Source organism: Aethalodelphis obliquidens, unplaced genomic scaffold, assembly GCF_003676395.1.
Source record: "Aethalodelphis obliquidens isolate GAN/ISIS:26980383/991018 unplaced genomic scaffold, ASM367639v1 scaffold18, whole genome shotgun sequence".
Lineage (NCBI taxonomy): Eukaryota > Metazoa > Chordata > Mammalia > Artiodactyla > Delphinidae > Aethalodelphis > Aethalodelphis obliquidens.
This window is the reverse complement of record NW_020837962.1, coordinates 30,118,166-30,134,953: the sequence shown is the minus strand read 5'-3', so window position 1 is coordinate 30,134,953 and position 16,788 is coordinate 30,118,166. Positions and strand designations below refer to the sequence as shown.

Sequence of the window (16,788 nt, the reverse complement as noted above, 5' to 3'; positions counted from 1 at the left end):
GAAAAAGTGAAACTTGGACAATCTGTGGTTACTTTCCTTCTATATAAGTGCTCCTGCATTTTACCAATTCCCTCCTGCAATGTTACTCTGTCTTTCTGCTGATTGCCTTTGAATATGGTTTCTATGAGGAAAAACGGGAAACTTTTTACCAGAACAGACCTATTTCTTTAATTGGATTTCATTTATTGAAGATTATAAAGACCTGAATGCTAACTAAAGGAATCTGCAAACAGCACCCCCAAATATTCTTTTTACTTGTTCCCTCTTACTTCACTTCTCTCTGCAGTCTTTCCACTTTCAGCAGAGAACACTTCCTCCTTGCTTTGGGGAGGAAATCAAGGTGACATGAGATCTGGGGGGGAGGTGAAAATCCACCCCAACATCCCCTCCCTGCCCCTCTACCTCCCTTCCTTCCCACCTACATTCACATCTGCCACTAGTCCTTGAGAAGGAGTTCCACCTTGTCAAGCTGACCCTTCTGTGGCTAATTCTGTGGTCACCACATTTGCCTGATGTGGCCAGCTCCTTCTAGCTTAAACTGCCTATGCACAAAAGTATGATATAGGTCTGCAGTCTTCTCTCCACAGAAGAGGTTACACACAGGACAAGAGGTGAGTACTAGACATAAGGGAGCAACCCCATCAACTGACTAGCAATCTTCAATCTGCAGAATCTTGCCTAGAGGTGGAGCTGTACAAAATCATCTTGGCTAAGAATCTGAACTTGGACAAACACACACCGTCAGGTGCTGTGATGGATGCTGTATCAAAGATGCCTGACATACAGAATGAATCATTCATTCATTGTTCGAACACATACTTACCCCTGCTCTGAGCCAGGCACTGTGCTAGGTACAGGAATTCAGCATGAATAAGATAAAGTCACATTTTTTTTCATAGAGCTTACAATCTGTCCACAAGAAAAATTACTCATGTGACTCCATAAAACTCATAAGAGGTACTACAAAAAAGAACTTTGAATTTCACAGGGACCTTAACCTAGTTGAATACGGGAAGCTGGGATAAGGAGAGTTAGGGGGGTGGCGGGTGGGGGCACAGATCTAAACAAAGGAAACAATCTGAGAAAGCCCCAAAGGAGGAAAGGAATGCAAAAGATTTGAGGAACTGGCCAGCATAGCCAGAGTGTATTAAACAAGGAATTTTTAACCCAGGCGTGATACTGTTTGTTTTTTTTGTTTGTTTGTTTTTTGGGCCGCACTGTGCGGCATGTGGGATCTTCGTTCCCCAACCAGGGATCGAACCCGTGTCCCCTGCAGCAGAAGGGAGGAGTCTTAACCAGGTAAGTAGCAAGGTGTGATACTGTTTTGACATGTTACCTTACACTAAAATTATTTCACACTGCTTCAGTAGACAGCTAAAAAATACAATAAAGCTTAAAAAAATAGATGTACAAGTAAGGAACAAATTTACCTTCACCAAATATTTCACCAACTCCTCAACACTAGAAAAATTTCCTTCATTTTCATGACTTAAAAATCATAGCTCAGAGAATTCCCTGGCGGTCCAGTGGTTAGGACTCCACGCTCGCACTGCCGAGGGCCCAGGTTCAATCCCTAGTCTGGGAACTAAGATACCACAAGCTGCGGAGTACAGCCAAAAAACAAACAAACAAACAAATTACGGTTCAATTATCTGTCCTGTTCAAAATTCACAGCTTTCCTGGAAAACATGAGACTAAGACACTTACTATTTGGGAAGTTTTTTTTTCTTGAATTTGTTATGCTCCGAGCACATTTCTGTTATCAGGCATGTCCTAAAGATACTTTCATCTAATAATTAGGCTCACTCTAGTAACAACTCTATATTTAAGGTAATCCAGATAAGAAAAACACTCATTTATTTTTTTTAAATGTTTAAAAGTAAAGTTTTACAATACCTGGTAAAAGAGCTCCTCTTATTTCAAAGGTAACCTGAGAAGGTGTCATTCTGATGGATTTATTTTAGGACGTTGTGCTAGAAAGAAAAAGATGTCATTTATAGTACATGAATATCAGCTCTAGATAGCTACCACCAAGAAACAAGTTAAAACACACAAAAACAAAAATGAATCTCAACTGTGAGCAAAAGATTTCAGATACCTTATATATAGAATTATTTAGGAAGTATCTAGCAAGTTTTAGGACCTAGTGTTACGAACCTATTCTGTAAGAATGTATGGACCAGAAAAATCTGCAAAACAAGTGTGTCCAAACTTTTTTTAAGAATTCAAGATTATCTTGTCATATACCTTCTCCTCTAATAAGCAGCTGTTCTGAACTCAACCTATCTTTCCTGACCAGGCTCATGTTTATAGTGTAGGGAAACACACACAACCAACAACTAGAGACAAAAAAACTTGGCTCAAGAGAGCATTTCTACTTTAATTAAGAAGGTTCCAATTTTAATAACAAGAAAACAACCAAAGAACTTAAGTACCACCCACTGAAACAAACTAGTTAAGTTCTGAAACAAGTTTGAGAACCTGCTTCTAAGTGACCTAACCAATGGCTTAAAAAATACAATAACAAAAACCCCTTCCCCCTCACAAATCACTCTTTTCAAGTTTCTCTTTATTAACCACAGGCCCATCATTACTGTAGTTCTGCAGACGTGAATTTAGAGTCTCAACTCCGCAATCTATTGGGTTGGCCAAAAAGTTCGTTCGTTTTAAGTAGACTTTTTTTTAATATATTTATTTTTGGCTGCATTGGGTCTTCATTGCTGCGGGCGAGCTTTCTCTAGTTGCTGGGAGTGGGGGCTACTCTTCGCTGCAGTGTGCAGGCTTCTCACTGTGGTGGCTTCTCTTGTTGCGAAGCACGGGCTCTAGGCGTGCAGGCTTCAGTAGTTGTGGCTCAGAGGCTCTAAAGTGCAGGCTCAGTAGTTGTAGCACACAGGCTTAGTTGCTCTGCGGCATGTGGGATCTTCCCGGACCAGGGCTCGAACCCATGTCCCCCGCATTGGCAGGCGGATTCTTAACCACTGCGCCAGCAGGAAGTCTGCCATTTTTCATTTTCACCAAGAACTTTATTGAACAACATATTCATTAACCGAATGAATTTTTGGCCAAGTCAACATTACCAAATCCTGTAGATTTTAATTGATCTTATATACATGCCTTTCTTTCTAAGTTTAAACTTCATTAAAAACCCTAAGTCTCCTACTTATATTTTGGCCTCTCGATCGCTTCCCAACAATACATTTTATGTCAATTAGAATATCCCTCACATCCCTGGCTTGGAATCACTTCCATTACTTATAGAAATCTAAATCCCGAAGTCTTTGATGTCCTTTATTCCTTATCCACATTTTCTCTCCAGCTTTTCATTTCTTCACTGTTTTTCCCAGCCTAACCAACCTATTCACCTTATTATCCCTTAATTTAAGTACTTAAGAAAAGACTGGAAATTTAAAATTGTTTTTAGTTTTATTTATTTATTTATTTATTTTTGGCCACAGCATGCGGGAACTTAGTTCTCCGACCAGGGATGGAACCCCATGCCCCCTGCAGTGGAAGCACGGAGTCCTAACCACTAGACCACCAGGGAAGTCCCAAGATAGGAAATTTTTTAAAAAAATTAATGTACATCAATTCTCATGCAGTTTATAGAATTTAAATATAGAAAGAATACATACTCCACACAAGGTCACATCATATTGTACATAACTACTCCAACACCTCCAAAAAAACTTTCATACCCCCAATCCATCAATGTTCCTAAAATAATTCCAATGATGTCTTTACATCATTTCCTTTAATTTACCAACTGAAATTGCTTATCTTCATTTACACATTATTTTATTCAAAAAAAAATCCTCAAGTACCTTTCCTAGCTATTCTTTCTTCCATTTTCGCTATGTTCCCCTCCCTGTGAACACATGCACAACTCTGCAATGGTCATTTAATGAACACTAATACCCACAGTTAACCACGCTTCCAAGTCAAGGCAGATAGATCGATAGCAGCAATTGCCACTGGAGGCAATTTTGTCCTCTAAAGGACATTTGGCAATGTCAGGAGACATTTTTGGTTGCCACAACTGTGGGTGATGCTCCTGGCATCTAGTGGGTAGAAGCCAGGAGTGATGCTCTACACCGTACAATGCACAGAACAGCTCTCCACAAATAATTGTCCAGCTCCAAATATCAAGAGGGCTGAGGATGAGGAATCTCTAATATCTAACCACAGGGGGGCTGCAACGAGGATCATAGTTTATAGCCAATGTTAGCTATAAACTATGCATCATCCCACCTACATCAATTACAAAGTGTAAATACAGTATATATACTAAGCAAGAACACCAGTCAATGTGGTTTCATGTCACTTGGCTAAAGAATTCCGTATCTGGCGACTCTACCATTTCAGTTAGAAAACCCAAGATTCCACAGTGGAGGAAAAAACACCTGTCCTTGATACCTTAATCTACTTTCTGTGTCTAAGAGTAAACATGATCTATTTAAAGCATATACATCCAGTTGTAGCATGGCCAAAGAATGTTCCAAATCTAAAATTAGCTCTAGATTGTTACCTCACCTTTTACCTATTTAACCCAAATATCTTAATAGTTGTCTTTTAATATGACATCTGATATGAATCTGAGTATAACCCTAAGATAATAAGACTATTTCCTTTCCTAATAAATAAAATGATTCATTGAAGCACTGCAATCTTACATTTATCTATATCTTACATTTAATTTATCTGTATCAATCATATCAAGAAGAAACCTTAAGGCTAGCAAAAGCTTGGTTTTTTAAGTTACTGAATTAATTTTGAGACATAGCAAAAAGCCCTATCATCCAGCAAATTGCTTAATAAACAACCACCATCTCAACATATAACCTGTACTTTCACCCAGTGTTTACTGCCACAGTTACTAAGAGCAATCTCATCTACATAATTAAAAGCTGGTGTTCAGTTATTTGTTGATCAATTTTAAGTAACTATTTTAACCAATTTTAGGGAAATCAGATGTAATTATTCCTATGTATTAAAATCAACACCTAGTACAAAATTATCTCTAAATTTCTACTGTGTTAAATGTGAAACATGTAAATTTAATGAAAAGGAAATCAACTGATTAAAATTGAGCTTCTCATTCTTAAGGTTGCTTGTAAAAGTGGCTATAGTAACTTGACTGGAACCAGCTGCAGTATCCAGTATTTACTACACCAAAGCTACATACACAAGCACAAAATTACCGCCCCCCCCCCAACCTCCCCAGTCCTCAACAAAGCATCATCTCCAACTTGGATTGCCTTAAGTCATATAATCTGGTTAATTTCCATTCCCCCCATTGCCCAAATTTAATACCGTACCAAATAAGAGCCTGCAGAGCTGCTCCTACAGCAGTTTACTTGATCGTGGACAGAGGCCAAAATTCTGGTGCAGAATTGAAGCGTACAATTTTGGCACCCTGCTACCACCAAAGTAAAATACTGTTCTGTTGTGGAACGAAAAATTTATACAACCAACACTTCCTCTTCTTCCAAACAAGCAAAGAAAATCTCAACTTGGACAGGGGAGGTCTTCTAGATATACATACAACAAGAATAAGATGAAAAATGCTAGTCATTTTTACATACATGAGCTGACTGCATATGTAATTTAACCAATTCACCTATAACCTCACGTACAGACTTTCTGAGATAGGTTTTTGGTTTGGTCTGGTTCTTAAACATAACCTCCACTTTGTGCTTTTTGAAGATAAGCATTAAACAGCATACTCATCTGGGACTTTGAATAGCATTTTACACTACTTTAACTTTTTTAAGGACTCACGTAATTTGCAAAATGACATTGTAATTTACATTTAAAAAATATTTCAGAGTTTACACTACCTGAAATAAGTTTTACTCGATTCTTTTTGTCAAGTAAACTATCCCAACACATTCCTTTACTGGTTTGCCAGCTTGGGGAACAAAAGGGAGATTTAAGCAAACAAAGGTACAGGAACATTTACTTTAGAGCTAAACTGAAGTCACAGATATTTTCAGCTAAAATGTGTTTTTTTCTAGCCAAAAAAATTCCACTGTTTTCCTTCAAATACTTTTTCAAAGAAAAAAGCTGTTTCCAATTCTCCTTGCTCTTTCCTAGGCTCCAACAGCCTAAGTGACTATAGGAAAACAATATATGAAATGCCTGTATTTTCCTGAGTTAATTCCTGCTCATCCTGTTGGAGGATCATTATGACCCCACTATTCAGACCCCAGTATATTTTGAGCCAGTATTTTAATCAAATGTACACAGACATGAATGGATTTTTATTAAGAAAGCAGTTCTGGAGATTTCATTAAGCCGGTTAATTCTTTAATCACCTTTCTAAACAATGTCATAAAACTATTCCAAATTTTTTCCATTTCATCTTGATATTATTTTCATATGCATTTCGTTTATTTTTCCTGGTTAAGTTATACACAAAGATTTGATTCATCAACTTACTTTTTGTACATATCAAATTTTACTCACTCTGACACTGAGATTTCCTTTGTGGTCATTATTGGAGTCCAACTTTCCTAATCTTATTTTGTCTAGAATACTGGTTCTCCCTAATGAAGTTGAGAACCACTGAACCACCATGTAGTTTTACGTGTTTGTTTTATCTTGTGTTATTTGTATCCAGAATGTTAGGAGTTGGAAAAAGGACTGATAATTTGTATTTATTTCTTAGCTAAGTCACAACTGTCAGAAACGTAGCAAGACACACAAGGGGGTAGGGGGGGAGTAGTGGATAGGAACTGGGCAGAAATAGGAAGGGCTAAAGAAGAGTATGAAGAAAACATCAAGTCCAAACATCCTGCTTCGTTCTATCAGTTCCTCTATGTGTTACAGACTAGGCAGCTACCTCAATGGTGAAAGATTTCTCTACAATTCGTGGCTGAATTCACGCCTAATTTCCTTCTAACCGGGCAGTGGGATAAGAGGGGGCCGATGAAGCACCTAACTGATGAAGGCTTTCTCCCAGAAGTCAACAAGGCAATTTGAAGAGCTTTGGAAAAAGAAGAGCTTTATAAGAAGGGGAAACTGTCTTAAAATTGTATCAAGGGCACTGATGACTGTTCCTGGAACCTTTTCCTAAGAGACTAAGGCACTTCGGTTTCTTGGAATAACTGAATTATACAAGCACACCCTAGACTACTTGGTTAGGCAATTTCAGAAAATAAGCAGTTGTCAAAACACTATGAATTACTTATGGATAAAGCCAGAGAGTGGTGGTGAGCGAGACTTGTTTAATACTCATGGTGGTCCTACGGTTTAAGCATTCTCGTATATCGAAAACGCTGCAAAATTTTTGGAGGGGAACGAAGCACCAGCAGCCCAGCGGAATCGCGGCAGCAAAGGATAAATACAATAAACATGTGTCACCCACCGACTTACCGGGGCGAACGTCCAGGCCGCTGTTTCCCCGACGGGCAGAGCCCGCCCGGGCTGGGGAACCCTGCCCATGCCTCGCCCCCCGCTCCGCCCGCGTCCCCCAGCCGGGTCGCCCTGACGACTCAGCCGCCACGTGAGCGGCCACCACGGCCCTCGCACCGCGCGCCCGGCCCCCCGACCTCCCGCCTCACCTGCCGGGTCCGCGGGTCCGCGCCGCCACCGACGCCGCGCCCGAGAGGCAGTGCCGCGGGCCGAGGTGCCGGGCGCCCGCTGTCCGCGCCTCGCCAGCGCTCCCCCAGGCGGCCAACCGCGGCGCTCAGCGGCAGGAAGCGGCTCCGCTCAAACCGGTTTCAGCTGCTCCAGACCAAACCGCCAGGCCACTCCGCGGGGCGGGGCCGGAGAAGTGGCGAGGCGGGGACTGACGTCACGCCCGGCGCCGTTGGGCCAATGGGCGGCCGCGTGCGGGGGGCGGGCCCGCGCGTTCCTGGAAAGGGCCTGCGTCCGAGGCCGAGGGCGGCCGGGCCTCCCCGCGATACCCGGCGTTGGGTTTTTCTCTTGGCCGGGAGTCGTCGCAGAGACCTGGCCTGGGTTCATGGATGCCTACCTTGGTCCCCTAAGCCGTCTTAGGACAACCTAGTTTGGAAGGTGGAGCTGCGATCCTGAACTGCGTTTTTTTCCCATTGGAAAACGAGGGAAATTAACAGGCCTGACGTTCTGTGGAAACTTTCTTTCGTTACAAAATAACAAGCACACTTGGATCAAATCTTTAGCGTTAAGAAGGAGAATTAGGTGACCTAAGATGGTTGAGAGTTTATACCTCTGCTAAGCAAAGTATGGTGTTCGGACCGGCAGTATCACCTGAAGGCTATCAGAATTTGCTCTCTCAGGACCCTCTCAGACCTGTCTATTGGAATTGCGTTTAACAAGATCCCCAGGTTATTTGTACGTAAAGTTTGAAGGAAGCTTTCTGGAAGCTAGAAAGAACCTCTCTGCAAAAGTTGTAGTCATTTATTTTCTGGGAAAAAAATTGGCCCTACCAAGTAAAAAAAAAAAAAGGCAAGAGTTGTTCTCTCCTTTGACGGTTCCAAAAAAATTAATCAGCATTTGCTACTCACCCAAATTAAACTGTTACTTTCCAGTATCAAGGTTAACTGCTGGTTCACGCGTAATAGAAGATTGTTATCAGATTTCATTTAAATCGAGTGAGATACTAAAAATTTAAAAAGAGATGTTGAAGGACTCTAAGAGATAGCTCGAGCAGCAAGTTGTGGTCCTATTGAAAAGGCATTTGAGTTAGATAAGCTCTAGCTTTTAGACAGCTTCTAGTTTTATAAATCGGATCATTCATGACGGAATTTGATATTTGAGCTTGGATTAGATCCCAGAGCATGTCTGTTATCCATTCAGTTAATAAATAATTACTAAGTGCCTGCTTTGTGCGAGGCACAGAATGCAATGGTTTCTTGATGGCACTCGTTTTAATCCCAAATTTCTTAAGGAATTAAAAATTCCTCCCAGGGCTTCCCTGGTGGCCAGTGGTTGACAGTCCGCCTGCCGATGCAGGGGACACGGGTTCGTGCCCCGGTCCAGGAAGATCCCACATGCCGCGGCTGGGCCCGTGAGCCATGGCCACTGAGCTTGCGCGTCCGGAACCTGTGCTCCGCAACGGGAGAGGCCACAACAGCGAGAGGCCCGCGTACCACAAAAAAAAAAAAAAAAAGAAAGAAAAATTCCTCCCAATTTTGTACTATAAAGTCTGCTGTTGTACATTTCATAAGAGCTTGGAGTTGATTTCATTCCTCTGCTGTTAGTCACACTTCAGTGATGAATTTCTTTCACATGAGTTTGCTTCTTTTAAATGTTTATAGTAGATCTTTATTTTCCTATAATCACCATTTAATCAAGCTATTATTTGCCTAATGTTTATAGTCCAAGTTGATGATCTAATCCATGCTCCTTCCCCAAATCCTATTGAAATAGCAGGAGAATTACACATATTTGAAAGTTGCTATCAGAGGGCCAGAAACTGAGGAATTTCTAGAAGATATAAAATAAGCCAGCAGCATTGGATAATTGAAAAAATGAGAACAGAGAAACCTGGACCCATGCAGGGGAAGAAGGGACTCCTGGAGCTGCCACTTTACACAGCCTTGCTTAAAAACTCTTTAATAATGCAATATATTTTAGATTATATCATGTATACCCTGTTTGGTTGAGATATTGGAGTAAAATATAAACAATAAATTCCTTCTTCCTACCTCTGTGGAATGTCATAACTATTCCGAGAAATGTTTAATGAGATTAAATTGGATCTTACCTCATTTAAAAATATTTTACATTATCTTATTTGATTAAATAATGAAACATGTTATCTCATTTGTCTAAAATCAGCTGCATGATCTCACTTTATACCTTCATTTTTTAAAGGTGGTAGTGGCATTGGTGGAAAAACCTCTAAACTTAGGTCCCAGACTTGAACGTAAATCCTACCCCTCACTATCTGTGATTAAATATAAGTCTTTGGAAAAATTTTTACCACTATTGACGAATTTTGAGGCTTTATTCTGGAGAAAACTCTATTAAGCCCATTTACTTTCTTACTTAAATTTTCTAGAAGGTAGAGTTAAGTTGTTGCTAGTTCCATTTTTATTTTATTGAAATTATTTTTATTGGGTTCAGTTTTTGTTTTGGGGGGTTTTTTTGCGGTACACGGGCCTCTCAATGTTGTGGCCTCTCCCGTTGCGGAGCACAGGCTCCGGACGCACTGGCTCAGCGGCCATGGCTCACGGGCCCAGCCTCTGCGCGGCACGTGGGATCTTCCCGGACCGGGGCACGAACCCATGTCCCATGCATCGGCAGGCAGACTCTGAACCACTGCCCCACCAGGGAAGCCCTGGGTTCAGTTTTTTTCATATAAATTTTACTGCAAAAAAAATGCTTTATGTTGGTATCATTTTCTTTTTTGTTTTTAACCAGCTATAGCTTCTACCATTGTGAGTTTACTTTTGTGGCCCTTATTTTACCAAGTCTAGTTTTGCAAGCCTATATTTTTGTCACAAAGTATTGGTTCCTCCAACAATATTTACATTAAAGCACATTTTACTTTGGTGATTTTAAACAGCTTTGTTTTGTGCTGAGCCTTCTCCCAGAAATACTCATTATGACTTGGATAAAAGACTGATCATTTCATTTGTACTTATCTCTTGATCAACCCATGAAAATATTATGAGTATTCTCCTGAGATACTTCACAATTGCTGTACTGTCAGAATCTTTTTACAGACTCAAAAGGCTATCAATTTTGTGTTTCATTCACCTCACCGGTGGCCCTGTTCTTCAAAGGTAAGGTCCATGCCTTTCATTCCCTCTACATGAGTCCATGAGCAATTCCCAAGTTATAGGAGGTGCCACTTATTCATCATATAAGTGAGACAATTGTTATAGTTCATTTTTGCTGTTAATTTTTCTTTCATATGAGATCAACCCTACATGGAGGAAACCAAGGAAATTGCTGATTTCCAAAGAAATTTAAGGGCTGCAAATGTGAACCTTTAAACCAATTTCAAATTGGCTGCAGCTTTTGTGGTGTATACATTCCAAGCTCTCAACTGTACCATTAGATCAAAATGTCTGTAGTGGGAAAGATTCAAATGGGAAGCTCAAAATGCCTTCTTTGACCTGTTTTTTCATCAATGAAGTGGAAATTTAAGTACCATAGGTTATTTCAAATGAAGTTTGAGAAGGCACCCAGCACACAGTACACAGTACCTGCTGCTACCTAGTGCTTGTGTCCCTCCTAGACTTTCTCTGTGCCTCTATTCTATGAAAGAACTACCAATTTCATCAAACCTAAAAAGTTGATTTGTAAGACAATACTAAGAATCAAAAAGTGCTGCCCTTTAAACTATGCCAAAATACTTATATTTTATAATGTTTCATTTTACTTACTGAAAGTGTTCTTTTATACTTTTTTTTTTTTTTTGCCTTTGACTGCTTTCACATTGCAACAGGATAGTTGGGTACTGTCCTGTCAACAAAGACCTTGGCCCACAGCCACTACCTGACTCTTTTATACCTATTTAGACATAAATTTTATTACATATTATTCTTGTGCATATATACGAGAAGGAAAATATAAGTGAAATAAATGGTTTAGGTATTTTTCAAACTTCTTCACATTTATAGTTCAACCATAAATAATATTGTAATGCCCTTGTTTTCTAAACAATATTATCCAATAACATTAGTGACACAACATTTTTCTAAGTGCTCAGGTATTATCTCTAGGACATAAACCACTGATAGCCATTGGGCAAGTTTTGATGCCATTGTTATTTTTGATCCTAAGAGAAGTTATCAACAAAGGTCTACAGATAATAGCCTGGACACCTACTCCATCTACAAATGGTATTCAGGGAAAACAACCGCATTCAAGTGTGTCTAAGGCATGACAACAATGTCAGGGCTGCTGCCTGGCCATCAGTGATTTGAGAGGTTATATTTTAAAAAGGGGATGGTAGAATGGATGAAATAAGGTAATGTCCACCCTAACTCACAGAATTGTGGCAATTAAGCTAATTGTTTAGATAGATACTATTATTTACCATTAGCTTTCCTTATCCATATTTTATTGTTTTTTTTGTTTTTTTGCGGTATGTGGGCCTCTCACTGTTGTGGCCTCTCCTGTTGCGGAGCACAGGCTCCGGACGTGCAGGCTCAGCAGCCATGGCTCACAGGCCCAGCCGCTCCGCGGCATGTGGGATCTTCCTGGACTGGGGCACGAACCCGTGTCCCCTGCATCGGCAGGCGGACTCTCAACCACTGCACCACCAGGGAAGCCCTCCTTATCCATATTTTAAATGTATGTAATCAAAAAGGGAGAGCTTCAAAAAATCTTTTTTAATTTAATGGAAGAATCATCTAGAAAGATTTGTCAATTACTACATAGAGTCTCCTCCACAAAAAGGGACAGTAGAATAACCATTTTTTCATGAATGACTGGGAAAGTCTTTCATTCGATTTTGACTAAATTAACTTTTCATCCATAAATAAGTCATCTGTGGGCCAGCAACCCCATTCAAGGATTAGTTCAAATTTTCATGTTTAGCTACTGTAGTATGCTACAGAAACATCCTGAGTAGTGAAGTACTGTTTGTAAATGACTAGCATATTGCTAAAACTGGATATAATGAAGCAATCTCTAAAGAAAAATTACCATGTGTAACATAATTGTAATTCTGGAAGTCTTCTGTCCTATGGAATCTTCAGGAGTTAATACCTTGTAAAGCTCAGTAGCAAAAGTTATATCATATTGAAACCACAAAACTCCTAGAAGAAAATAGGCAGTACCTCTGACATATGTCTTAGCAATATTTTTTTGATCTATCTCCTCAGTCAAGGGAAACAAAAGCAAGAATAAGCAAACAGGACTACATCAAACTAAAGAGTTTTTGCACAGTGAAGGAAACTATCAACAAAACAAAAAGGCCACCTACTGACTGGAAGAAGATATTTGTAAATGATATATCTGATAAGGGGTTAATATCTGAAATACTTAAAGAACTCATACTACTCAACATCAAAACAAAACAAATAAACAAACAACCCGATTAAATAGCGGGAAGAGGACATGACTAGACATTTTTCCAAAGAAGACATACAGATGGCCAACAGACACATGAAAAGATGTTCAACATCACTAATCATCAGGGAAATGCAAAACCACAGTGAAATAGTGCATCACACCTGTCAGAATGGCTATTATCAAAAAGACAAGAGATAAGTCTTGGCTAGGATATGGAAAAAGGGAAACCATTGTGCACTATTGGTGGGAATGTAAATTAGTGGAAAACAGTATGGAGGTTTCTCAAAAATTAAAAATAGAACTACCATATGACCCAGCAATTCCACTTCTAGGTATTTACCTGAAGAAAACAAAAAATACTAATTCAAAAAGATACATGCACTCCTATGTTCATAGCAGCATTATTTACAATAACCAAGATATGGAAGCAACCTAAGCATTCTTCAAGAGAGGGACAGATAGGGGCTTCCCTGGTGGCACAGTGGTTAAGAATCTGCCTGCCAATGCAGGAGACACACGTTCAAGCCCTGGCCCGGGAAGCAACTAAGCCCATGTGCCACAACTAGTGAGCCTGCTCTCTAGAGCCCGTGAGCCACAACTATGGAGCCTGCATGCCACATCTACTGAAGCCCGCACACCTAGAGCCCATGCTTCACAACAAGAGAAGCCACTGCAATGAGAAGCTTGTGCACGGCAATGAGGAGTAGCCCCCACTCGCCGCAACTAGAGAAAGCCCATGCACAGCAAAGAAGACCCAACACGGCCAAAAATAAAAGTAAATAAATAAAATTTTAAAAAAAGAGGAACAGATAAAGATAATGTGATATATATACATACAACAGAATATTACTCAGCCATTTAAAAACAGAAAAAAGAAATCTTGACATTTGCGGCAACATGGATGGAACTGGAGGGTATTATACTAAGTGAAATAAGTCAGACAGAAAGACAAATACTGTATGATCTCACTTATATGTGGAATCTAAAAAACTAAGGAAACAAAAACAGACTCATAGATTCAGAAGGCGGGAGGGTAGGGATGAAATAGGTGAAGGGAATTAAGAAGTACAAACTTCAAGTTATAAAATAAATATGCCATGGGGATATTAATGTATAGTATAAGGAATATGGTCAATAATATTGTAATAACTTTGTATGGGGATGATGGTTACTAGATTTATCATGGTGATCATTTCATAACGTATGCAAATGTCAAATCACTATGTATTACATCTGAACTAACACTGTATTTCAATTTTTTAAAAATTATTTATTTCTTTATTTTCTGGCTGCATTGGGTCTTTGTTGCGGTGTGCGGGCTTCTCATTGCAGTGGCCTCTCCCATTGCGGAGCATGGGCTCTAGGCGTGTGGGCCTCAGTAGTTGTGGCATGCGGGCCTAATTCCTCCACGGCATGTGGGATCTTCGCAGACCAGGGCTTGAACCCTCATCCCCTGCATTGGCAGGCAGACTCCTAACCACTGTACCACCAGAGAAGTCCCTCAATTTTTTTAATGCACACAAAAAATATTATATCAGAAAACACTGAACATTTTGTCCTCAGCCTGTTCCACTTATTACTATTTTTTGTCTTTCCAAATGACTCTCAGTCTTGTGCATTTGGCTCTAAAATGAATGCCCCAAAGGAGTTCCCTTTACTGCTCAAATTGTTCCACATTTGACTGGCTATCATCATTTTACCATTTTAGTGAACATATTGATGACTCTCCACAGAATAAGCTGCTGTTTTCAGGGCATATTCTTACTCTGAACAAAATAACACTAACAGTACTACTACCACACACCAGGCTCACAAGCCCAGCTGCTCACTTCAGGCTGGCAACAAGCCAAAGAATGCTGGAACTGGAGTCAGGAAGGCAGAGGTTCTTGGCATTGGTGGTGCATTTATTATGTGAGTGATTTAGAGGTGATGATTCTACTCCCTGTTATGCTATCTCGCACCATACCTTTGTTATTTTACCTATAAAATGAAAACAAGCCTGAGAACTAACACTTCATTGCTTTTATCTGTTGCATTTCTGTTTTGCTCTCCTGTAATCAGGCCTTCCAGAGCAAGAATTATTGATCCCAGCATAATGCCAGCATATACCTGGCACATAGCAGGTATAAACATGCTTATAGGAATAACTGAAAAATTCAGGAAAAAATATTAATTAGTTTGTCAAGGCAGATGTCAATATTTTATAATAAACAATGTCACGTGTACCCATTGGAGAAGTAGGGACTCACTGCTACATGTTCCATACCATGACCTCCCCTTGCACCCATATCACCGTGTCCAGTTACCAATAATGACATTTAGTCATATGATATATTTGACCCACAACTGTAGATATATAGTGATTTTTTTAAATTTAATTTTGAATGCACACCCTAACCCAACACGGAGCCAACTCCCTGTTACTCACCCACTGTACTAATCAGACATGTCATATGTCCTGCCTGGCCCAGATAGGCCTGGAGTCTGGGTTCCAGGACAACAAAACAAACTACTGATTATCCTAGTCCTGCTGGGTTAAAGAGATCCTTATTTTCCTTTTATGAAAAGAGGCGGATGCCATAGCTATGCTCCTTACTGCATTTCCCTGCTAAAAGAACAAATGTAAATCCCAACCCACGGGGCATGGAGAGAGGGTGGAGATCATCCACTTGGAATTCATCAACATGGCCATGCAATCAATTAATGTGATTATACATAAAAATGCTAAGACATCAAGAATAAAAAATAAATCAAAAAATAAGAAGAAAAATAAAAGTAATCAAAATACTTTCCTTAAGGAAAAGAAGAAAACCCCAAGGACCTATGAAAATGATGGTAGAATCCTGAGGCCATCTTTTTTTCACCAGATTTAGTTAACTACCAGGTATTTTTTTAAAAATCTGAATAAATGACCTTTAACACAAATATTATATCTATGATTCATGGTTAGAGGACTCAGTTATAGTGTGTGGAGTCAACCAAAGTCCATCAGAAATGGAAATAATCTCCCAAGTTATTTTATTACCCAGCCAACTAAAGAAATGAGCATTAGTAAATACAACTAATTAGTTGGTTTCAGAGATGTTTATTTTACTGGATTTGGGGAGAGAAGTTCCCAGTTGGGAGATTATTACAGAAAGGTTCTTTAAGAAAATGGCACCATGGTCTCATAAAACTTATTAAAATCAGTCATTATTCTTTTAGATCCCAGATCCCTGTCCAGAGAATCCACTGTCAAGTCATCAATGCATGTTTCAAATCATAGAATTGAGCAGGACCCTGTGGGGCACTCCCAGGTACAAATCCTTTCCATATCCCTTTTATTTATTATTTATTTATTTATTTATTTATTTATTTACTTATTTATTTATTTATGGCTGCATTGGGTTTTCACTGCTGTACGCGGGCTTTCTCTAGTTGCGGCGAGTGGGGACTACTCTTCGTTGTGGTGCGTGGGCTTGTCATTGCGGTGGCTTCTCTTGTTGCAGAGCATGGACTCTAGGCACATGGGCTTCAGTAGTTGTGGCACGTGGGCTCAGTAGTTGTGGTGCACAGGCTTAGTTGCTCAGTGGCATGTGGGATCTTCCTGAACCAGGGCTTGAACCTGTGTCCCCTGCATTGGCAGGCAGATTCTTAACCACTGCACCACGAGGGAAGTCCCATATCCATTTAAGGGAGGGAGTGCAGGAACAAAGGAAGGGCAATCAAGAAACAATAGTGCAGGGATGGGGCAGGGTCCTGGTTCCTCCTTAAGGAATATACATAACAATATATCTTTGAGTTCTTCTGTAGGAACTAAGGGTCCCACCCAGGTAGAGGATGGTAACTTTCTCT

General features: G+C 40.0%; 1 protein-coding gene across 3 annotated transcripts in view; it reads right to left on the bottom strand.

The window, feature by feature from the left end:
* GPCPD1 (glycerophosphocholine phosphodiesterase 1) overlaps positions 1 to 7,736 on the bottom strand; it is a 63,266-nt gene extending 55,530 nt beyond the window's left edge. The window contains exons 1-2 of one of the 3 annotated variants that reach the window (XM_027118220.1): positions 7,563 to 7,736; positions 1,897 to 1,973 (exon numbers count right to left, since the gene is read on the bottom strand). In XM_027118220.1, the coding sequence (XP_026974021.1) occupies positions 1,897 to 1,945 (49 nt within the window). In that variant the 5' untranslated portion in view covers positions 1,946 to 1,973; positions 7,563 to 7,736. The remainder of the gene's footprint in view (positions 1 to 1,896; positions 1,974 to 7,562) is intronic. The other 2 variants (XM_027118222.1, XM_027118223.1) reach the window with 2 other exon arrangements.
* Between the last annotated feature and the right edge of the window lie 9,052 nt (positions 7,737 to 16,788).